Here is a 23,758-nt window from a genome sequence, read left to right as displayed (position 1 = left end):
GCATCGCTGCGTGTGTGCTTTGCTGCGCTTATAATTTGAAGAAATAGCCTAATAGTCAATCAACATTTTAAGCTTAATGATCTGATCTGTTGCATCAGCCTCATTGCTTTTCAAAATGTTTTTTTATGTGAGTGGTTGTATTCATTTGGGATCTATTGCATCCCACAACTGTCCCAAAGTATGTATGGAATACTTATTTCTCGCACAGGACAAGTTGACCAATAGAGTAGGTCAACTTTTGTACAATGGGGGATAGTAGATTGACTTAGGCTAGTGCTTTTGGCCTACTTATCTTGTTGGCTGACAAAAAGTAAATGTGGACAGTTCTAACATCTTCAATATGCACCTCAGAATTTGATAAGGACACGCGCAGTTGCATCTCCGATGTGTCTGTCTTCACTTGTAGCCTATTTCGGAGCTGAGATGCCTGTGAGAAGGACCCAATCACTTGACAGGCAATGGCTAATAAGAATTGAGATATCTGAGAGATCCATGTGAGTGATAGGTAGGTGTTTCGGAGCACGGCGATCGTCAGCCGGAAGAAGGGAATTATAATGATTATAGTCAGCCCAAGGGCAAAACGGCCACTCAAGGGGGATGCCACCGGGAAATTAGAGGCCTGGTGAGAATATTATCAAGTGCTTGTTAAATTGTGAGTGAGAGACTGATGAAGTGTGTATGGCCTGCACAAAAAAGCAGAGCTCATGCCTTTCATGCAACATTTTTCAAGTCATCATTAGAGTCGCATCATGCAGCCTTAGAATGTATTACAAATCAAAACATAGCCAATGTTTGTATCATATCTAAAGTTGCATAAATAACTAATAATACAATAACTAAATTAAGCATATAGGAGGACCTGTTTCTTTGCTAACCGCTCAACACAAAATAGCCCATGTGCGCCCTCCCTTTGAAATCTTTTGTAGAAAATATACTTTCAATTTTATTCAGCTATGTTCAATTTTATTCTTCATAATATAAAATAATGCCACAGAATTCAAAGCAAATCTTGTCTGCTAAATGAACTAGTGTATCCCATAGCCATATGGCATATTCAGATCAGGGCCTAACATAATGTCTGAGTACGCTATTATGTTCTTCTGAAATAGACTACATTTTCTTCATATCATGTTTCTTTAGACGTGTCAAAGATAAGTAATGGATTTATTGTGATGATGTAGGCTATATTAAATGGATTTATTAAACTTTTTAAAATGTCGATGGTCTGCGTCAGTGGCTTCTAGGCTATGCTAAATGTGTTTATGTTCATTAATGGTCAATTACTGTGAGACCAGCAGTTATTTGCTTGACCATCACCGGTTGACAAAATGTCATGACCGCCACAAGCTTATTCATTACAAAGGCACCACATCCTGTGTTTTTCCCCCTGGTCTGCTTTACATAGCGTACCAACTATCTGGGCCTACCTCTTTGAGGATTAGGTCAGGAGTTTTCAAGCCGGGGACCCCCAGCCGTTCCATGTATTTCAGAGCTCTCACACCTGATTCAACTTGTCAAGTAATTATCAAGCCCTTTGACTACTTTAATCACGTGAGCTGGTTTAGGGCTACAACCAAATTGTGAAACGTCTCAGAGGAAAGGTTTGGAAGCCACTGATGTAGATGGGTGATGGGGGTGACATCAGAAGAGCGGTGACGTAGCGACTGGGGCAGAGGGGTGACGGAGATAACAGAAGGGTGACTGGGTTGAAAGTCCCAGAGAGGCGATGATGGTGACAGGACCAGAGAGGGGTAACTGACAAGAGCAGAGAAGTTTGTGCAAATGTGACAAGACAGCGTGCCCCCCCCCCTCTTCTAAAGGCAGTGAAAGCTAAAGGGACTCAGGAGGTCAGTTATTAATGTGAACCAGATGCCCTGTTACCCACAGGAGCGCTGACAGATGCTTTGTAAACAACAGAGGTTGCTGTGTGAGGATACAGAGCCTGTCATTGGGAATAAACTCACCCCTTGGTTTTGGCTGCTTTTTGTGAGCATGGTGACAGTATTAGAGAATCCGTTGATGTTTTCATCTGACTGCTAGAGAAGGATGTATGAAACAATTTGTCTGAACTGCCAAGAGGCCGACCGTCATTATCTCTCGTGTTATGTTGAATCAAATAAAATGTTATTTGCCACATGCACCGAATACAACAGGTGTAGACTTTACTATGAAATGCTTACTTACAAGCCCATTCCCAACAATGCAGATTTATAAATAAGAAACATTTGCAAAAAGGAAAGGGTAACACAATATAACTATAACAAGACCATATACAAGGAGTACCGGTACTGGGTCAATGTGCAGGATGTACAAGGTAGTGGAGGTAATATGTACATGTAGGTAGAGGTGAAAGTGACTAGGCAATAGATAATAAAGAGTAGCAGCAGTGCAAATAAAATGAGGGTAAATGCAGATAGGGCAGCCATAATTTGCAAATAAAGTCATTAAAAATCATTTTATGGATTTTTTTCTTCTCATTTTGTCTGTCATAGTTGAAGTGTACCTGTGATGAAAATTACAGGCCTCTTTCATATTTTTAAGTGGGAGAACTTGCACAATTGGTGGCTGACTAAATACTTTTTTGCCCCCCTGTACTTGGCAGTATGCACTACCCTCTGTAGCGCCTTACGGTCAGATGCCAAGCAGTTACCATACTAAGCGGTGATGCGTCACTGGGCATCTCGCGGCTGGGTTTCCCTTTGTAAGCCATGATAGTTTGCAAGCCCTGCCATATCTTACGAGCATCAGAGCCGGTGGGCTAGGATTCGTTCTTAGTACTGTTTTTAAGCTTTTCCTGTACAATGGTTCGTCGGAGGCCATAGAAGGATTTCTTATAAGCATCCGGATTAGTGTCCAGCTCCTTGAAAGCAGCAGCTCTAGCCTTTACCTTGGTGCATATATTGTCCATGGCTTCTGGTTGGGATATGTACGTAGGTCACTGTGGGGATGTTGTCCTTGATGCACTTACAGTTGAAGTCAGAAGTTTACATACACCTTAGCCAAATATATTTAAACTTAGTTTTTTACAAATCCTGACATTTAGTCCTACTAAAAATCCCCTGTGTTAGGTCAGTTAGGATCACCACTTTATTTTAAGAATGTGAAATGTCAGAATAATAGTTGAGAGAATGATTTATTTCAGCTTTTATTTCTTTCATCATTTTTCTAGTGGATCAGAAGGTTACATAGACTCGATTAGTATTTGGTAGCATTGCCTTTAAATTGTTTAACTTGGGTCAAACGTTTTGGGTAGCCTTCCACAAGCTTCCCACAGTAAGTTGGGTGAATTTTGTCCCATTCCTCCTGACAGAGCTGGTGTAACTGAGTCAGGTTTGTAAGCCTCCTTGCTCGCACATGATTTTTCAGTTCTTCCCACAAATTTCTATAGGATTGAGGTCAGTGATGGCCACTCCAATACCTTGGCCTCCCCCTTTTTCCTCCAAATATAACGATGGTCATTATGCCAAGCAGTTCTATTTTTGTTTCATCAGACCAGAGGACATTTCTCCAAAAAGTACGATGTTTGTCCCCATGTGCAGTGGCAAACCGTAGTCTGGCTTTTTTATGCCGGTTTTGGAGCAATGGTTTCTTCCTTGCTGAGCGGCCTATCAGGTTATGTGGATATAAATACTTTTGTACCTGTTTCCTCCAGCATCTTCGCAAGGTCCTTTTCTGTCGTTCTGGGATAGATTTGCTCCAATGTACGTTCATCTCTAGGAGACAGAACGCTTCTTCTTCCTGAGCGGTATGATGGCTGTGTGGTCCCATGGTGTTTATACTTGCGTACTATTGTTTGTACAGATGAATGTGGTACCTTCGGGCATTTGGAAATTGCTCTCAATGATGAACCAGACTAGTGGAGGTCTGCAATTATTTTTCTGAGGTCTTGGCTGAGTTCTTTTGATTTTTCCATGATGTCAAGGCACTGAGTTTGAAGGTAGGCCTTGAAATACATCCACAGGTACACCTCCAATTGACTCAAATGATGTCAATAAGCCTATCAGAAGCTTCTAAAGCCATGACATAATTTTCTGAAATTTTCCAAGCGGTTTGAAGGCATAGTCAACTTAGTGTATGTAAACGTCTGACCCACTGGACTTGTGATACAGTGAATTATAAGTGAAATAATCTGTCTAAACAATTGTTGGAAAAATTACTTGTCCTGCACAAAGTAGATGGCCTAACCAACTTGCCAAAACTGTGGTTGGTTAACAAGAAATTTGTGGAGTGGTTGAAAAACAAGTTTTAATGACTCCAACCTAAGTGTATGTAAACTTCCGACCTCAACTGTATGTCAAATCGAAGTTTAGTGCACAGGATACAGGGTGTAAACAGTACAGTGAAATTATTCTCCTTTTGTGACTGAGGTAGGTTATAAGTCATGCCAGCCACAATTTCAATTAATTTGATGTTTCTATAGGAATTTAGATTCTTCAATTGTATACATTTTAGCCTGGACATCAAACCTGTGAGAAACATGATCAATAAAACATGTATTCCTTGGTCGCTCCTATGGGACTTTGTGAAGTATGTGCTGCAGTCTGACTCAGATATCCATAGTTGATATGTTCCATATGGCCTACTTTGGAAATTAGAACTTAGAAAGTTATATTACACAAACACTTTGAGTCAAGGGTGAGGAAGTTAACTGATAAGACTGGTCAGACAAATGTTGAGCCGCAGAGAGAGAATAAACTCGAAAAAGTATTCTGTCTTTTCGAAGAGATACTCGACTTTGTTATAGAAACGGAAAAGGTCAGATAAGGAGTCTCTGGTCTCGGAATGGAGTGAGTGAAAAGGCGACGTGATGAAAACATAAAGAACAAAGGCATTCATCACTGAGTGTACGGCAGGGATGAAAAGGGAGTCTTTAGAGCTGTATTGATATAGTTCTGCTTGGTGCCATGACTCATTTGTAGAGTTTGGAAGGCTTGCAGCTGGCTACTGCATCAGGGCTGGAACAGAATCACACCCCAAATCTATGGGGGCATCACTTCATTGAGGAACACTGAATAATTCAAACATGCAGTATTGGCAGCTCCAATCACCTACTTTCAGCCAGGTAGCATCAGAGGGCATCCGAATGTATAATTTGATAGAAGATAGTAATGAGTACGTTTTTGGTATCTTCAGAGGTTCAAAAGCTGTTTTGAAAAATTGTACTTTATTTATGGAACGTATGGTATTGTCAGACATCAAGGGCGGTCATGCTCCAGTACTGCAGAGAGATTACAGGCCTCTCTGCATTATTTTGTTTTATATATATGTGTATATATTTATTCATTTGACTAGGCAAGTCAGTTTAGAACAAATTCTTATTTACAATGATGGCCTACCCCCGGCCAAAAACCCAGACGACACTGGGCCAATTGTGCTCCACCATATGGGACTCCCTATCACGACCGGTTGTGATACAGCCCGGGATCGAACCAGGGTCTGTAGTGACGCCTCTAGCACTGAGATGCAGTGCCTTAGGCGCTGCGCCACTCGGGAGCTCCAAAAGGCCGTATCTATGCCTGGTATTGAAACTACGCTTTTAGATTCGATTACAAATCATTTGGACAACAATGCTTTGCGGCCACAAGGTGTTCAAAAGTATCTCTTCCTAGTTTTTGAAATAGACATGTCTGAAAAGCGGTCACATTTAGGGACCAATTCGCCTTCACAACATTGACACATTCATGTCCTTGTCCAGAAGTGCTCACAGCTACAGATCTGATCACAATTGGATCGCAATCTTTTGCTCGTATACTTCTGACATTATGACATAAGTGGGCACATTCTAAAAATAACCAAACAATTTAAACCACCAAATCTCTAACCTATTCCTTAACTTTTCATTACAATAAAGCAGAATCAGATTAAATACTGCTACGCTCAAGAAGCCATTCTGAAACTATTATGCTATTTTCAAAGAATGAATCTGTCTCCACATTACGCCCGAGGTACCAGACTCACCAGGCTCTCTGCTGTCTCTACGCCTCTTGTTGAATCGATGGTGAAATATGTCCCCGTGCTGAGCTCTCTGAGCCTTCACACCCGTGACCTCTCTCATCTCCTTTGTTGTCAATCAGCTAGGGGACACTGTGGCATAGTCGCTGGCTGCAGTACTGTCACCAGCTCGCTCCCCAGACAGCCAGGACATTGTAAAACACTGGCCTCGGTCAGCACGGGCTAATTGGGTGGAGTGTAGCATCAGGAGAGAGGAAGATGACTGCTGCTGGCCTCGCTGCGTGACTCGTCGCTGTGTGGAGAAATGGACAACGGCCCATGGAGTTAAGATACTGACGCGTCTGTTAACTGCATCTAACAATTATATACTGGAGGCTCCTGGAGGCTTGTTGAAATCGAAGTTGTTTTTATGTGGCCACTTATTAATGCAATACATGAACTGTATTTAGAACCATGTCTTGTAAGGTGTGCTGTTATTTCAAGATTCAACACTGAAGCTGCCTGGTCAAAAATAGAGATGGAATGGAAATGAAAAGAAATATATGGTTTGGGTTTACTGTACATGACACATTCCACTCTGTTTCTATATGTGACTAGAAGAAATGTGTTTCGCCAAGGCTGCTTTGTGTCTCATTTCAGATGCCGCTCGTACGAGGACTGCTGTGGCACGCGCTGCTGCGTCCGAGCCCTCTCCATCCAGCGGCTATGGTACTTCTGGTGAGTCCTACCTACCAGACTGTCCTTTCCAATGGATCGACATTTACTCTGCCCTCCCCCTCTAATTCCCCTCCTTCCCTCCATGAGAGTCCCAAGGCTACATCTGTCTCTATTGGTATTCAGTGCCCCAACTCAAGGGTTCAGGGGTCAGGCAGCCAAATCAATACCCCACTCCAGAGATGACTGCGGTGTTTGCATACAGATAATTCCCTGCGACCATCGCCCCTGTGACCTCTCTAAACAAGGTGTTTTGTGAAGTGGCCCTTGGCTGGTAATGAAGAACAGGAACCTTGTAGTAAGGCTTAGATGAACTGTGTCTGTGTGGAGTGGTATAGGCTGGTCAGTACTGAGCATTGAGTATGTTGTAGTTAAGCTCTCGAGTCAATGGGAAGCTGATGTGTTGAGGCGAAGAGCTTGTGACCCGAAACAATGGCGTGCTGAGGACAAGGACATCATGAAACCGTTAGGGACCTTGAAAGAGAAATGCAGCACACTGGGCACGATCCTGTCAGGCATTGTCTTATACGCCTATTGTGGGACATGCAATTAAGCATGAAATAGGCCTCTCTTTTCAATGATTAATGCATGTTAGTGGTGCAATTAGCCATAACAACCTCTTGAGTTACAAGAGTGTAGGGTCACTTATTCTCTCCTTCATCAGCCTTTGTTTTTCCAGTTGAGCCATGTGGCATCACTGCTTTGCTTTCGCAATCCAACTGCAAAAACAGAACATGGAACCGCTACTCACCATGTAAACAAAACCATGGTTTCATGGTGCTCTAGCAGCCTTGGCTGAAGGGTTTTGATCAGCGACTGCCTGGTTACCTTTCACGGAGCTTGTGGGTCACGGCTGGTATCAACTCAATTGCAAGGTTCTCAAGGCCCACGTGGAGGGTAATGTCCTCGCTCCCCCTCTCAATGTAATGGACACCTGACCTTGTCTGTGGATCTGTGGATAAAATGGGTGCTTATTCTGATAGTGTCAAGGCAAGCAGACTATATTAAGTCAGTGGCAAGCTGAATGTCATTCTCAAACAGTGAGAGGATGATGAGGAAAGTGAACAGGGGTTACTTGTTACACTTCACTCCTGACAAATGTCACTAATGACAGTACACTGTCAGGGATGTCTCACTAGCATTCATAAGTACAGTTGAAGTCGGACGTTTACATTACACTTAGGTTGAAGTCTTTAGAACTCGTTTTTCAACCACTCCACAAATTCCTGTCTGTCAGTTGGTAGATCAAAACACAAAGATTGTCACACACATTGTTGATAGACACAGGCTTCTCTGCATATGCCCTGCTATTACAGTGGACGTATCAACTGCCTGCTACCTAGGCAGCATAGGGCTGGGGATTGGGGTTAGGCTGACAGCGTTCCGCCACTGCGTCAATCTCCCCCACCTGTAGACCTCGGTAGACGCCCGTCACTGTGGTGGTATGGACAGTGCCGTCAGTGTACTCTTTAGCCAGGTGTGCGGTGAATGGGATTTCAATCTTGTACTTTTTTCCTGCCATATTCACCGTACAGTGATGGTTGGCTGGGACAGCCACCTCCACTCATTGAGTGGCTGACAGTTTCAGTCACAGAGTTGACGTTGGTGTGGGTTTTCTCAGATGTGACAGCGACATTAGCTGTAGCAGAGATTATTGGTATCCCTCCTTTTATGGAGGTGGGTGTGGTCAGGGGGGAGGAGACGCTGGTCTGCCAGGTGCTCTGTCTCTCTGTCCTTTCCTCGTGCCGCACCGTCTGCTTCACTGAGTGGCAGTTGTTGTTGGTGGCACTGTACTCTCCCAGCGCCACAGGTGTTTGGGAGAATGTGGCCAGTTGATCGACATGGTACTCTACGTCGAAGATTCTCTGTGTGTATCTCTCCTTTTTCAGTGTTAGCAAATCAAAGTCCCTTTTGTATTTTAACTCTTTGTCATTCAAAGGAAGAAAGAATATTTTTCTGGAAACGGCTCCTATTCCATAATGATTATTTGCAGAATAGATAGATGTTGTACTTGGCACGGGGTGTGATTGAGTTTTTTGGAATAGACCCTGAGAATGCTCTTCATTGCAAAAGCTCAAGGTTCTGCTCGTTAACTAGCAGATCAAACTTTAGTAACTAAAAAAGTGTTAAGCAAATCAAAATATATTTGAGATTCTTCAAAGTACCCACCCTTTGCCTTGATGACAGCTTTGCACACTCTTGGCATTCTCTCAACCAGCTTCATGAGGTAGTCACCTGGAATGCATTTCAATTAACATGCCAAGAGTGTGCAAAGCTGCCATCAAGGCTACTTATATAAAATGTTTTGATTTGTTTAACACTTTTTTGGTTACTACATGAGTCCATATGTGTTATTTCATAGTTTTGATGTATTCACTATTATTCTACAATGTAGAAAATAGTAAAAATAGAAACTCTTGAATGAGTAGATGTGTCCAAACATTTGACTGGTACTGTATATCGTTAATTTAAAAGTACAAAAATGGATGTATCAATCACAGATTTCCCCTTTTTAAAGCTAAGGAAACATCACACTTATTTACCCATAGAGCCCCACTGTGGAGGTCTCATAATACCCATAAAACCTAGCAGCCAAACAGGGAAATGGTTACAATCACAATATTTTTTTCCCCATTAGGGATTTTAGAAACACATAAAATATGGGCTGTGTTTTGTGTAGTCTTACCCTGGCTTGACGTTTTGATAACCATTTACATCTCTCTGAGATATTCGGCTCTATTTACTCTCAGATTTGAACATTCTAATTAGCATCAAAGTAAACATCATGGAAAACTACAAATCTCTGCTAGCTCCTGCACATCATCTCTAGCTGACACATTTGGTAACATGTATTGTGTCAAGAAGCAGTGCGGCTTGGTTGGGTTGTGTTTTGGGGGATGCATGGCTCTTGACCTTCGCCTCTCCCAAGTCCGTACGGGAGCTGCAGCGATGAGACAAGACTATAACTACTAATTGGATGCCATGAAATTGGGGAGATTAAAAAATATATATATATATTCCAGTAATATACCCTTCCTTTGCAACCCTAGTATTAGCAATCACTTTGGTAGTTATCAATTGAAAGTTGAAAGCCATTATTCAAAACAAACAATACAAAATGAGGAGCTATGCACAGCCAAATGCACCATAAATAGACAGAACACATCCCTCACCGTCCACTGTGGTCACAATGCTCTGAGTAACATGGTGTAAAAGCTGCTTGTACATCAGCTCTGGGTGTTCCATACCCAGAGAACATTACAGCAGAAAGGCACAGGCTGCAAACGCTGTCAGTATCATCTGAAAGATAGATGATGCAGAGAATGCTCGCAAGGATTTAGACCTGACATCAATCCATATTGATGGAAGTTTGAAAAATATTTTTGTCACGTAAAATAGACATGTTTAGATGGAAAGAACTTCCTCTTGAACAGCACTCTGCATTACTCGCCTTTTACAAATGAAGTCTTCGCTCCTCTCAGCTTCTTGTCAAGATGGGGTTGACTCTCTTTAGGTTGGAAAAAAACTCCAGCTCCAATGAAGGCACTCGAGTCCAGCCAGGATTATTTTGTTATCTGAATTTAATTCCAGAGTTTCCTTGTTGTATTATTTACGATGATAAAGAACTGTTGAACTGACATAACACCCAGCTTAAATGTACATCTGTAGCATAACAGTGCACACTGTTCCTGTCATACTCATAAGGTTAATCTGAGATGAGTAAATCAATTTTATTCATTTGAAATGAATGGTTTATATCCATTTATGCTTGAAGAATATAACTTAGAAATGCTTAAGTTTAACAGTCTTACTCCAAAACCCCAATATAATTTTAAACAAACATTGCATAGCTTCAAAACATGGTGGTTAAAAGTATATATATATTTTTTTATCAAGGATGGTCATTCCTTGCAACCAAAGCCTATTAGAGTCGTTGCATTTCTACAGAAAGCTGTTTACCAAAAAAGTGGTTGGTTATTGTTTGAATCCCAGATTGCATTTCAATCAACTGAGGAAGTGAGACAGAACATGTATCAGTTGTGTGCTTTCACGTCTTCATACACTGATCTGATTGGTCAAAAGACCAATTAGTGAGAAAAAAAAGATCCGAATTGGGCTGTCTGTCGAAACGCAGCCATAATGCTCCTTTCAAAATGCTTTATTACATCATGAAGTGAGCCAGAACTTTGTCAGATATATCAGTCCTCATACACCCACACACATCATTGTTTTTGTTGTTCAATCTATTTTCCAGTGAGTTCATAACGTTGCCAAATGTCAAACAAATTAAATACCTAAAGAATACCATGTACATTTAATGCGAGTCATTTATTTATTGGACGAAAATGCTCACGTTAAATCCATCTTTGATCCGGAGGCGAGCATTACTTGTGTCCCAATCTTCATATTACTATAGCAATAGCAGCTGTATTAACTGCTACGTGCAGAGAATAGGGGAGACCCTTATCTGCATCAGATATCAAGTTATGGTACTGTGTGCTGCATTTCATGAAATACTCAGTCAAACGACCAATAATACTGTGCACCTTTGGTTCTTTTCCTTAGTTTGGTCCAGACTGCGTTTTCACCTGCAGTGAACTGCACCACCAACCTTTTTTAGCGTGAACCACGGTGCATGTTTGGTGCACACCTGAGTGTGGATAAAGTGTTCACACCTGTCCAAACGAACCTAATTTAAGCTCCAAGCAAACTAGGTGTAATGGCCCCCTAATTTAACAACATGCTTGCATCAAAAGACATGTGCACTGTGACATCAGTGGAAAAGATCCTTTCACAGACATATATAGATTGTTATTTCTGTAGATGGCTCTTTGTAAGATCTTATAGTATTCATATTTTGATGAATCTCTTGGGTTGGGGGTACTTGTTTGTGCTTCAATGTGAAAAATTAAACAATTTGGCCTAAGCTGTGAGTTTTGCTGTGCTCATTGGGACATGACTTGCTACAACTAGAACTCTAAAGGTAATCAATACAGAACAAACTGAGTGGATTTGGTTCAATCCGGTGTATTGTGAAAGCTCAGCACAGTGTGATTCTATTGCTTCCAGGAAGTACATGCAGTATATACTTCCTGATTATGCTGATGCTTCAGATTCCCTTCCTTCAAATGAAATCACAGCAAACCACTGATTGTGGCTCGTATAGAGCACGCTTGTTGTGCTGAGACATGATTTCCATTCAGAATAACTGTAAGCACGATTAAGAAACACATGGTTTTATTGACACATATAGTGCAGTAGTGCGTTTAAAGGGGCAATCTGCAGGTGCTTTATCCATTTTTTGGACTTCTGAATTAATTAAATGTACACTGAATTAATTAAATGTACACTGAATTAATTAAATGTGACTTATAAATCCCTTACGAGCTTAGTTCAACTGTCGTACCCCATCACAACCCAAAATATAAGCTTGTTTCACTCCAATATTTAGAAACAATGTTTGCCTTCAGAAAGTATTCATAACCATAGATGTTTTGTTGTTGTGTTACAGCCTGAATTTAAAATGGATTCAATTGAGATTTTGTGTCACTGGCCTACATACAATTAATACATTTTAGGCTGAAATGTCTTGAGTCAATAAGTATTCAATTTCAACCACTTTCTTATGGCTAGCCTAAATAAATTAATGATTAAAAAGGTGCTTAATCTCTATGTGATCGGTGTCCCTGTACTGGGACGGTTGAGCTAACGTGGGTTAATGTGATTAGCATGACATTGTAAGTAACAAGAACATTTCCCGGGACATAAACATGTCTGGGGCAGAAAGCTTAAATTCTTGTTGATCGAACTGCACTGTTCAATTTGCAGTAGCTATTACAGTGAAACAACAAAATTATCACGGCATCTGGTTTGATACATTCACATCTGAAGGTAAATAATGTACTTACATTCAGTAATCTTGCTCTGATTTGTTATCCTGAGGGTCCCAGAGATAAAAAGTGCAGCATAGTTTTGTTTGATAAAATCCATTTTTATATTCAAATCTAGGAACTGAGTTTGAACCCCTGCTGTCTATGGTTCCACACCCACCCCACCCAGCCATCTACAGTAGATGTGTGAAAGTTAGTGTATAAGCTAATGACACGTCATGTATGACATTCTTAAAATGTTCGTATTACCATATAATCTTTGTATGTTCTCCTATAGTTATGTATCAATTGACAAATTTTGCACATTTGGGTAGACTTGATACAAAATATTGTACAGTATCGGTATGTTTCACTGGATCAATCTGAAACTTTGCACGCACACTGCTGCCATCTAGTGGCCAAAATCTAAATTGTGCCTAAACTGTAGTATTGTATTATGGCCTTTCTCTTGCATTTCAAAGATGATGAAAAAAAAAAACATTTGAAGACATGCTTTTTTGTTTGTAATTATATTTTACCAGCTCTAACTTCAAAGTGTTTCCTTTCAAATGGTATCAAGAATATACATGCTGCAGGCAGTTAGATTTGGGAATGTCATTTTAGGCGAAAATTGAAAAAAAAAGGGTTAGATCCTTTAAAGTCACATAAGTTGCATGGCCTCACTCTGTGTTTGACATGATTTAAAAAAATGACTACCACCTCATCTCTGTACCCCACACATATAATGATCTGTAAGGTCCCTAAGTCGAGCACTGAATTTCAAACACTGATTCAACCACAAAGACCAGGGAGGCTTTCCAATGTCTAGCAAAGAAGGGCACCTATTGCAGACATTGAATATCTCTTTGAGCATGGTGTCTCCTAGAGATGAACGTACTTTAGTGCAAAAAGTGCAAATCAATCCCAGAACAACGGACATTGTGAAGATGCTTGAGGACACAGGTACATTAGTGTCTATTTCCACAGTAAAACCAGTCCTATATCGACATTACCTGAAAGGCCACTCAGCAAGTAAGAGGCCCTGCTCCAAAACCGCAACTGCACATGGGGACAAAGATTGTACTTTTTGGAAAAATGTCCTCTGGTCTGATGAAACAACAAAAATAGTACTGTTTGGCCATTAATACCATCATTATGTTTGGAGAAAAAGAGGGAGGCTTGCAAGCCGAAGAACACCATCCCAACCGTGAAGCATGGGGGTGCAGCATCATGTTGTGGAGGTGCTTTGCTGCAGGAGGGACTGGTGTACTTCACAAAATAGATGGCATCATGAGGGAGGAAAATTATGCAAATATATTGAAGCAACATCTCAAGAGATCAGTCAGGAATTTAAAGCTTGGTCGCAAATGGGTCTTCCATTTGGACAATGACCCCAAGCATACTTCCAAAGTTGTGGCAAAATGGCTTAAGGACAAAGTTAAGGTATTGGAGTGGCCATCACAAAGCCATGACCTCAATCCTATAGAACATTTGTGGGCAGAACTGAAAAAGCGTGTGCGATTAAAGGAGGCCTACAAACCTGACTCAGTTACACCAGCTCTGTCAGGAGGAATGGGACAAAATTCACCCAACTTATTGTGGGAAGCTTGTGGAAGGCTACCCAAAAGTTTGACCCAAGTGAAACAATTTAAAGGCAATGCTACCAAATACTAATTGAGTGTATGTAAACTTCTGACCCACTGGGAATGTGATGAAGGAAATAAAAGCTGAAATAAATCATTCTCTCTACTATTATTCTGGCATTTCACATTCTTAAAATAAAGTGGTGATCCTAACTGACCTGTGACAGGGAATTTCTACTAGGATTAAATGTCAGGAATTGTGAAAACTGAGTTTAAATGTAGTTGGCTAAAGTGTATGTAAACTTCTGACTTCAACTGTATATTGTGTGTGTGTTAATGGAACTATTTCTTGAGTTTGAGTTGGTATCTTGTCGGAAGGAAGCAGGATGATTTTGACTATTCCTGATATCATGTATAGTGCCCTACTCAGGTTCCTCAAATGTATACTGCTCAAAAAAATAAAGGGAACACTTAAACAACACAATGTAACTCCAAGTCAATCACACTTCTGTGAAATCAAACTGTCACTTAGGAAGCAACACTGATTGACAATAAATTGCACATGCTGTTCTGCAAATGGAATAGACAACAGGTGGAAATTATAGGCAATTAGCAAGACACCCCCAATAAAGGAGTGGTTCTGCAGGTGGTGACCACAGACCACTTCTCAGTTCCTATGCTTCCTGGCTGATGTTTTGGTCACTTTTGAATGCTGGCGTGCTTTCACTCTAGTGGTAGGTATGAGACAGAGTCTACAACCCACACAAGTAGCTCAGGTAGTGCAGCTCAATGCGAGCTATGGCAAGAAGGTTTGCTGTGTCTGTCAGCGTAGTGTCCAGAGCATGGAGGCGCTACCAGGAGACAGGCCGGTACATCAGGAGACGTGGAGGAGGCCGTAGGAGGGCAACAACCCAGCAGCAGGACCGCTACCTCCACCTTTGTGCAAAGAGGAGCAGGAGGAGCAGTGCCAGAGCCCTGCAAAATGACCTCCAGCAGGCCACAAATGTGCATGTGTCTGCTCAAACGGTCAGAAACAGACTCCATGAGGGTGGTATGAGGGCCCAACGTCCACAGGTGGGGGTTGTGCTTACAGCCCAACACCGTGCAGGACGTTTGGCATTTGCCAGAGAACACCAAGATTGGCAAATTCGCCACTGGCGCCCTGTGCTCTTCACAGATGAAAGCAGGTTCACACAGCACATGTGACAGACGTGACAGAGTCTGGAGACGCCGTGGAGAACGTTCTGCTGCCTGCAACATCCTCCAGCATGACAGGTTTGGCAGTGGGTCAGTCATGGTGTGGGGTGGCATTTCTTTGGGGGGCCACACAGCCCTCCATGTGCTCGCCAGAGGTAGCCTGACTGCCATTAGCTACCGAGATGAGATCCTCAGACCCCTTGTGAGACCATATGCTGGTGCGGTTGGCCCTGGGTTCCTCCTAATGCAAGACAATGCTAGACCTCATGTGGCTGGAGTGTGTCAGCAGTTCCTGCAAGAGGAAGGCATTGATGCTATGAACTGGCCCGCCCGTTCCCCAGACCTGAATCCAATTGAGCACATCTTGGACATCATGTCTCGCTCCATCCACCAACGCCACGTTGCACCACAGACTGTCCAGGAGTTGGCGGATGCTTTAGTCCAGGTCTGGGAGGAGATCCCTCAGGAGACCATCCACCACCTCATCAGGAGCATGCCCAGGCGTTGTAGGGAGGTCATACAGGCACGTGGAGGGCACACACACTACTGAGCCTCATTTTGACTTGTTTTAAGGACATTACATCAAAGCTGGATCAGCCTGTAGTGTGGTTTTCCACTTTAATTTTGAGTGTGACTCCAAATCCAGACCTCGATGTGTTGATAAATTTGATTTCCATTGATCATTTTTGTGTGATTTTGTTGTCAGCACATTCAACTATGTAAAGAAAAAAGTATTTAATAAAAATATTTCATTCATTCAGATCTAGGATGTGTTATTTTAGTGTTCCCTTTATTTTTTTGAGCAGTGTATATTACACAGGTGTAATTGCACATTTCCCTAATCATGTCTTTTTACCCTTTTTCAGACGGAGGTTTTAGGTATATGTGATGTACTAATTCCGCTGCTAAATCAAGCTCTTGCTTTAACGTTTTGTCTGATCAGCTGTCTGGCTGCGGCATTGACAAGTCATTTAAAATCTTCACGATTGATGGTGATACGTGGTTTACAATTCATCTGCACTGCCTCAATATCCTCTCTCTCAATTGAGAAGTTACAGTGGCTCCTAACTAAGCTGTTAAAGTAAGTAATTCATAGGGTCTTTTGGTGCAGTCTTTAAGGAGATTACTGCTGGACTTTTTGGGATGCTCGTCACCTTTCCTCCCCTTTCTGTTCTGAGATTTAAATCTCTGGCTGGCCCACTATGATCCCAATGAAATGTGGGCAAACTCTCATTGCCGGTCGCAATGAAAAAAAGTTACAAGTTACAGTGAAAAATGCATTTTCTGTAAAAGGTGCAAAATATAAAAGGGAGTAGTGTTTACGTTTATTCACCCTCCACTGCTCTCGCCCTCACGGCTGATCGGTGGCTCCAATTGGTTCAGCAGCGGTGCCTGTTAGGGATGTTACTGTATGACCTTATGACCTCAGACACTTTGGCCAGTGGAGGTCACAGCGCATCCAGAATCTGTGCTTATCAAATGATCTTGAACTAACTCTCTCTCGCTAGGCTGATGCTGATGATGGGGGTGCTGTTCTGCTGCGGTGCAGGCTTCTTCATCCGTAGGCGCATGTACCCCTTGCCCCTCAGCGACGAGCCTGCCTTCAACGTCTCCTTCACCAGGCAGCCCATATCCACGCCAGGTCAGTAGACTAAGAGACACACGTGCCAACATCACACTGCACTTGACTTTCAAAAGTCATTTACACTTGCGCTTTGTTTAGGGTTTTTATCCCTTAGATATTCGCCCCCCTTGAACTTTGCAACCTTTTGCCACATTTCAGGCTTCAAACATAAAGATATAAAACTGTATTTTTTTGTGAAGAATCAACAACAAGTGGGACACAATTATGAAGTGGAACGACATTTACTGGATATTTCAAACTTTTTTAACAAATCAAAAACTGAATACTTTCGAATACTTTCGCAAGGCACTTCATAATTTTGTCCCACTTGTTGTTGATTCTTCACAAAAAATACAGTTTTATATCTTTATGTTTGAAGCCTGAAATGTGGCAAAAGGTTGCAAAGTTCAAGGGGGGCGAATACTTTCGCAAGGCACTGTATATGGGTTATAAATGGATTTAGTCTGAAGCCCTTAATGTGTACCTGTACGTGCAACTTTGTACAATGTTGTTTTGTTGGTGGAATATGCTGATAGTAAGCCTGTTGTTTTGCCATGTCGAACAAGACAAATAGATCTATCAGCATTGGAATATCATTGGATTTGAATTCTCAAATCCAATGAGGTTTCATTCTGATGAAGATGTCACTGAAGGAGACCGATTCTAAGTGCCAATTACCCCACTGAGATATCTGCAGTGACAGCTTTACCGGCCTTCACAGTGCTACAGGTGATAATATACCCAGCTCTGTGTGGGTGTGGGTGGGTGGGGTAGAATAGGCCAGAAGGCTAAATGGGAAACACCTAACCTCTATCAAATAAAAAGATGGCGGAGCCGCAAGGGTGTTTATTTACGTAGTGAATCCGGAAGAAAATCAACAGTACTGCCATCCAAAGTATACATTATGTGGACATCTTAAAAACAGTGCTGCCCCATCAACAGCTCAATCCAAAATGGTCCCCCCCCCCTATTACCATAGCTCTGGTCCTCATCCTAGCATACCCGGAAGCTACAGAGACGGAGAAGAGGAACAGAACCAAACAAACAACGCGCTCATCCATAACATTGATAAGTACAATAAACGTTGCTTAAATGAAACATGAACGCTTGTCTGTATATTCTTTATACCATAAACTGTTACTGACGGGAGGAATGAATCACCTTGCACTTGCTAGCTAATTTGTCCTATTTAGCTAGCTTGCTGTTGCTAGCTAATTTGTCCTGGGATATAAACATTGAGTTGTTATTTTACCTGAAATGCACAAGATCCTTTGATAATTAATCCACACATAAAACGGTCAACCGAATCATTTCAAGTGATCTCTCCTCCTTCCAGGCTTTTTCTTCTCTTGACTTTATATTGTGATTGGCAACTTTCATAAATTAGGTGCATTACCGCCACTGACCTCGTTCGTCTTTCAGTCACCCACTTGAGTATAACCAATGAGGACATGGCACGTGGGTACCTGCTTCTATAAACCAATGAGGAGATGGGAGAGGCAAGACTTGCAGCACGATCTGCATCAGAAATAGAACTGACTTCTATTTTAGCCCTTGGCAACACAGACATTCGTTGGCGCGCGCTAGCAGTGTGGGTGGAATAATTGAATAACATAGATTTCTAAATTTCTTTTTGCAACGCTTGCACACGACGCAGTGTAGTCAACCTGTAAGAGTACATGGCCATTAAGACCAGATTGTTCTTCAAGATGTTCAAATGTTCATGGATCAGAGAGACAGAGAGAGAGAGACACAGATTGCTCCAAAAGCCTTTTGGAGAAGGTCTGTGGACTTTTCCATGTGAATATTGAAGTCATCCAAAATGTGAATGTTATCTGCCATGACTAGAAGGTCCGATAGGAATTCAAGGAAGGCCTGTAAACAGTAGCTATAAAAAGTGATTGAGAATGCTGCATAGATTTCATGACTAGAAGCTCGAAAGACAAAAATGTATTAAGTTCCATTTTTTTATTTTTTTTTAAATTTGCTGTTGTTAATGGGATGTGTGACGGATATGGTCACTAGTGTAACCAGGAGGAGGTGCCTCATTTTAACACAGTAAATTTATCAGGCATTTATCAGATAAATTTGCCATGTTTCAGTCAGACCAATCACATCAAAGTTATGATCAGTGATTTGTTTATGACTGCCTTGGAAGTGAGGGATCTAACATTAAATAGTCCTAACATTAAGCAGGCAAGGCTTTGTCCTGTTTGTGGGGGAGTCCCAGAAAGAGGGCCAGTTTTCCACAAGTTCTATCTTTTGGGAGGGGCAGAAACAGTTTTCAACCAGCGATTGACTTGTGCTCGTCTGCTGTAGAGCTCATCACTCCCCCGAACTGGGAGGGGGCCAGAGAAAATGTGTCGATGCCAACCATTCTTTCTTGATAAGTTACATGCTGAAGTTATGTTGCGCATGGTGACCTTTGACTGTTTCATCCTAACATTGTTGGTGTCAACGTGGATACCAATATCCCTATACCATCTACACTCGCCAGTTTTAGCCTCAGCCAGCACCATCTTTAGATGAACCTTTACGTCGGTAGCCCCGCCCCCTGGTAAACAGTGTATGATTGCTGGATGATTCTTTATAAGTCTAATATATAGTAATGGAGTTGCCAATGTCAGCTTGCATCTCGGCTATCCTCACCATAAGGCGATAGTTCTCCTTTATATTAAGTGTACAGCGATTGCAATGAGAGGGCATAATGTAATTTAGCGTTCTTTTTTTCTGGCCGGAGGAGGTCCTGCAGATCTATGTCCAGATAACGTGTCAGGGGTTTAAAAGGAGAATAAAAAATGTAGTGAGGACAAAACTAAGACCTTGGTAAACTTCTTAAAAACAGTTATTAAGAGTATAAAGTGAAAACATTTGGCAGGTAGCCAAGTATCAACAGAAAATAAAGCAGTACAGAGACAACACAGAAGTGTGTTGTGTCACCAGTCGTGTTTGTGTATTTAGGCTAAATGAATGTGTATGGTTTTAGTTTCCAAGGCTGCTGATTGCGAACTCTGCAGCATGGGTTGGAGACCGACTGTTATTTTCTCCTAGTACTTCATTTCAATTCCCATGGCAACTTTACACATTGGTGTGTGTTCATGCTGCACAATGCATCACAGAATGTTGGTGTTCACCAGGATACACACGCACATTTTAAATACTTTATTTGAATCCACCAATCAAGTACATAAAAAAAAGGATCCAAAAATTTCAAAGGTCCCTGTATGCATAGACACTCAAGGGTACAGAAATCATCTCCTCCTCCAAACAGCTTGGCTGCCCACAACAGCTGAAGTAGAGCAGTACCTAGACAACTGGCCTAGTCTTTGGCAGGCCCACAATATGGAGACACGTGCACATGCTCACACACACACACACGTTTGATTTACTAACCTTATGGGGACCAAACCATTGATTCGCATTCAAAGTCCTGTTTTCCCTTAAGCTAACCTTAACCCCTAAGCCCAAAATATACTTTTTCTTTGTGAGGACCGATAAAAAGGCCCCACTTGTCTGAATTGTCCTTGTTTTACTATTCTTGTGAGGTCTGGCCCCTACAAGGATAATAAAAACTCCAAAGAACACACACTTGATGTCAGTGTTGTCTCTTCGTTGTGGGAACAGTGTGTGGGATGTTTGTCATAAATATTTCATATGTTGCTTCCTGTGTCAGAACACAGTGGGGGCTGTGAGCTGTTTAGGAGGAGGCTGAAAGAGAAACTGCTTTCCTAGTGTCAGACCGTCTTACTTTCAGAAGGCATTGTATATGATTGTATATGCACCCTTGACTTATTCCACATTTTGTGTTAGCCTTATAAATGTTTGCTAATTTATTTCAAATTTAAATATGGAATATCAAATTTACATAAGTACTCACACCCCTGAGTCAATACATGTTAGAATCACCTTTGGCAGTGATTACAGCATTGCTCGACAGTCGTTTTCAAGTCTTGCCAGAGATTTTCAAGCCGAATTTAAGTCAAAACTGTAACTAGGCCACTCAGGAACATTCAATGTTGTCTTGGTAAGCAACTACAGTGTCTATTTGGCCTTGTGGTTTAGGTTATTGTCCTGCTAAAAGGTGAATTTGTCTTCCAGTGTCTATAGGAAAGCAAACGGAAGCAGTTTTTTTTTTGCCAGTGCTTAGCTCTATTCAGTTTATTTTCATCCTAAAAACTCCACAATCCTTGCCAATGACAAGCATACTTAGAACATGATGTTTTGTTAGATTTGCCCCAAACAACAATGTTTATGAAGGACATAAAGTTAATTTCTTTGCCACATTTTGTGCCTTACTGCAAACAGGATGTGTGTTTTGGTATATTTTTATTCTGTACAGGCTTCCTTTTCAGTCTGACATTTAGGTTACAACAGTTACAGAGTTTAATGGCTGTGATAGGAGAAAACTGAGGATGGATCAATAACATTGTAGTTACTCGACAACACTGAAGTCACCATTGGCATCATAGTGAAATCCCTGAGTGGTTTCCTTCCTCTCCGGCAACTGTGTTAGGAAGGAGGCCTGTATCTTTGTAGTGACTGAGTGTATTGATACACCATCCAAAGGGTAATTAATAACTTCACCATGCTCAAAGAGATATACAATGTCTGCTTTTTTTATTACCCATCTACCAATAGGTGCCCTTTTTTGCGAGACATTGGAAAACCTCCCTGGTCTTTGTGGTTGAATATGTGTTTCAAATGTACTGCTCAACTGAGAACCTTACAGATAATTGTATGTGTGGTGTACAGAGATGAGGTAGTCATTAAAAAAATAATGTTAAATATTATTATTGCACATGGAGTGAGTCCATGCAACTTATCATGTGACCTGTTAAGCACATTTTTACTCCTGAACGTATTTAGGCTTTCCATAACAAGGGCTGTATACTTATTCACTCCAGACATTTCAGCTTTTAATTTTTAATGGATTTGTAAAAAAAAAATATATATATATATATATATAATTCCACTTTGACATTATGGGGTATTGTGTGTAGGCCAGCCACACACAATCTCCATTTCATCTATTTTAAATTCAGGCTGTCACACAACAAAATGTCAATACATTGTGAATACATTTTAAAGGCACTGTACATGTACTGTAGGCAAAATGTCTTGGTAATGGTTTGTTTGTGTTGAATGTAAGTGTCTGTACTAAGAATTTAATTATCTAACATTTTTTTATAACAAAATGTGGAACAAGTTGAAGGGTGTGAATTGTTTCTGAAGGCACTGTATATCTGTTGTTATTCTCCATTACCCTCTTATTCAATGACGCAATGCCCGCAGTGAAGTTGAAATAGAGCCAGTGTGGTGGATGCGTTCTTTCATGTCAGAAAAGTGTTTGGTGTGTTGTTGCTTCCTCAGTGTGATGGGAGTGTTTGGAATTGAGATCCAAACCTTCTGGTTCTGATGAGATGGATAACCAACACACACACACACACACACTCTCTCTCTCTCTCTCTCTCTCTCTCTCTCTCTCTCACTCTCTCACACACTCTCTCACTCTCTCTCTCTCACTCTCTCTCTAAATCTCCAAGTAATCTATTGAGGATAAATTAATGTGTATAGTTTTGGTTTCCAAGGCTGTTGATTGCAAACTTGGCAGCATGGGTTGTAGAGAGACTTGTGTTTTTCCTAGTACTTATTTTCAATTTCCATGGCAACTTCCATACAAATTGGTATGTATGCATGGACACTCAAAAGGTCAGAAAGCACTTCCTTCTCCAAACAGCTAGGCTTCCCATTAAAGCTGAAACAGAGTAGTACCGAACCAACTCGTTTGCCCTAGTCTTTGCCAGGCCCCCAATCTGGAGGCCATTCACTGCAAACCTGTGCACGTGGCCGAGACACAGACACGCACGCACTCACATAGACGTTTGCTTAACTAACCTTGTGAACTGAACAGATTCCTGAACAGATAATCAAATGGCTACCTGGACTATTTGCATTGTGTGCCCCCCCCAACCCTTCTTTTACGCTGCTGCTACTCTCTGTTTATCATATATGCATAGTCACTTTAACCATATCTACATGTACATACTATATCAAATCAGCCCGACTAACCGGTGCCTGTATGTAGCCTCGCTACTGTATATAGCCTCGCTACTGTATATAGCCCCGCTACTGTATATAGCCTCGCTACTGTATATAGCCTCACTACTGTATATAGCCTCACTACTGTATATAGCTTCGCTACTGTATGTAGCCCCGCTACTGTATGTAGCCTCGCTACTGTATATAGCCTCGCTACTGTACAGCCTCGCTACTGTATGTAGCCTCGCTACTGTATGTAGCCTCGCTACTGTATAGCCTCGCTACTGTATGTAGCCCCGCTACTGTATGTAGCCTCGCTACTGTATAGCCTCGCTACTGTATGTAGCCTCGCTACTGTATGTAGCCTCGCTACTGTATGTAGCCCCGCTACTGTATGTAGCCTCGCTACTGTATGTCGCCTCGCTACTGTATGTAGCCCCGCTACTGTATGTAGCCCCGCTACTGTATGTAGCCCCACTACTGTATGTAGCCCCGCTACTGTATATAGCCCCGCTACTGTATGTAGCCCACTACTGTATGTAGCCCCGCTACTGTATGTAGCCCAGCTACTGTTATTTTTCGCAGCCTTTTTACTGTTTTATTTATTTACTTAACTATTGTTCACCTAACACCTTTTTTTGTACTGTAGGTTAGAGCCTGTAAGTAAGCATTTCCCTGTAAGGTCTACACCTGTTGTATTCTTAGTTGTGGGAAAAGTGTGTGGGATGTTTGTCATAGATAGTTGCTGTATTGCTTCCTGTGTCAGTGGAGGCTTTGAG

At 41.6% G+C, this 23,758-nt stretch overlaps 1 protein-coding gene and 1 pseudogene across 3 annotated transcripts in view; one reads left to right on the top strand and one right to left on the bottom strand.

Moving 5' to 3' along the window:
* Positions 1 to 23,758, top strand: part of vopp1b (VOPP1 WW domain binding protein b) — a 95,919-nt gene that overhangs the window by 62,255 nt on the left and 9,906 nt on the right. For all 3 annotated transcript variants that reach the window (XR_010452028.1, XM_064941595.1, XM_064941594.1), the window contains 2 exons: positions 6,592 to 6,669; positions 16,825 to 16,958. Coding sequence is in view for 2 of the 3 variants with exons in the window: in XM_064941595.1 (XP_064797667.1) it covers positions 6,592 to 6,669; positions 16,825 to 16,958 (212 nt within the window). In the remaining variant the exon portion in view is untranslated. The remainder of the gene's footprint in view (positions 1 to 6,591; positions 6,670 to 16,824; positions 16,959 to 23,758) is intronic.
* LOC135518462 (natterin-3-like) lies at positions 8,006 to 9,966 on the bottom strand (annotated as a pseudogene).

Source organism: Oncorhynchus masou, chromosome 28 (assembly GCF_036934945.1).
Source record: "Oncorhynchus masou masou isolate Uvic2021 chromosome 28, UVic_Omas_1.1, whole genome shotgun sequence".
NCBI classification, from domain to species: domain Eukaryota; kingdom Metazoa; phylum Chordata; class Actinopteri; order Salmoniformes; family Salmonidae; genus Oncorhynchus; species Oncorhynchus masou.
The sequence above is the reverse complement of the archived record's forward strand: the minus strand, read 5'-3'. Positions and strand labels throughout refer to the sequence as shown.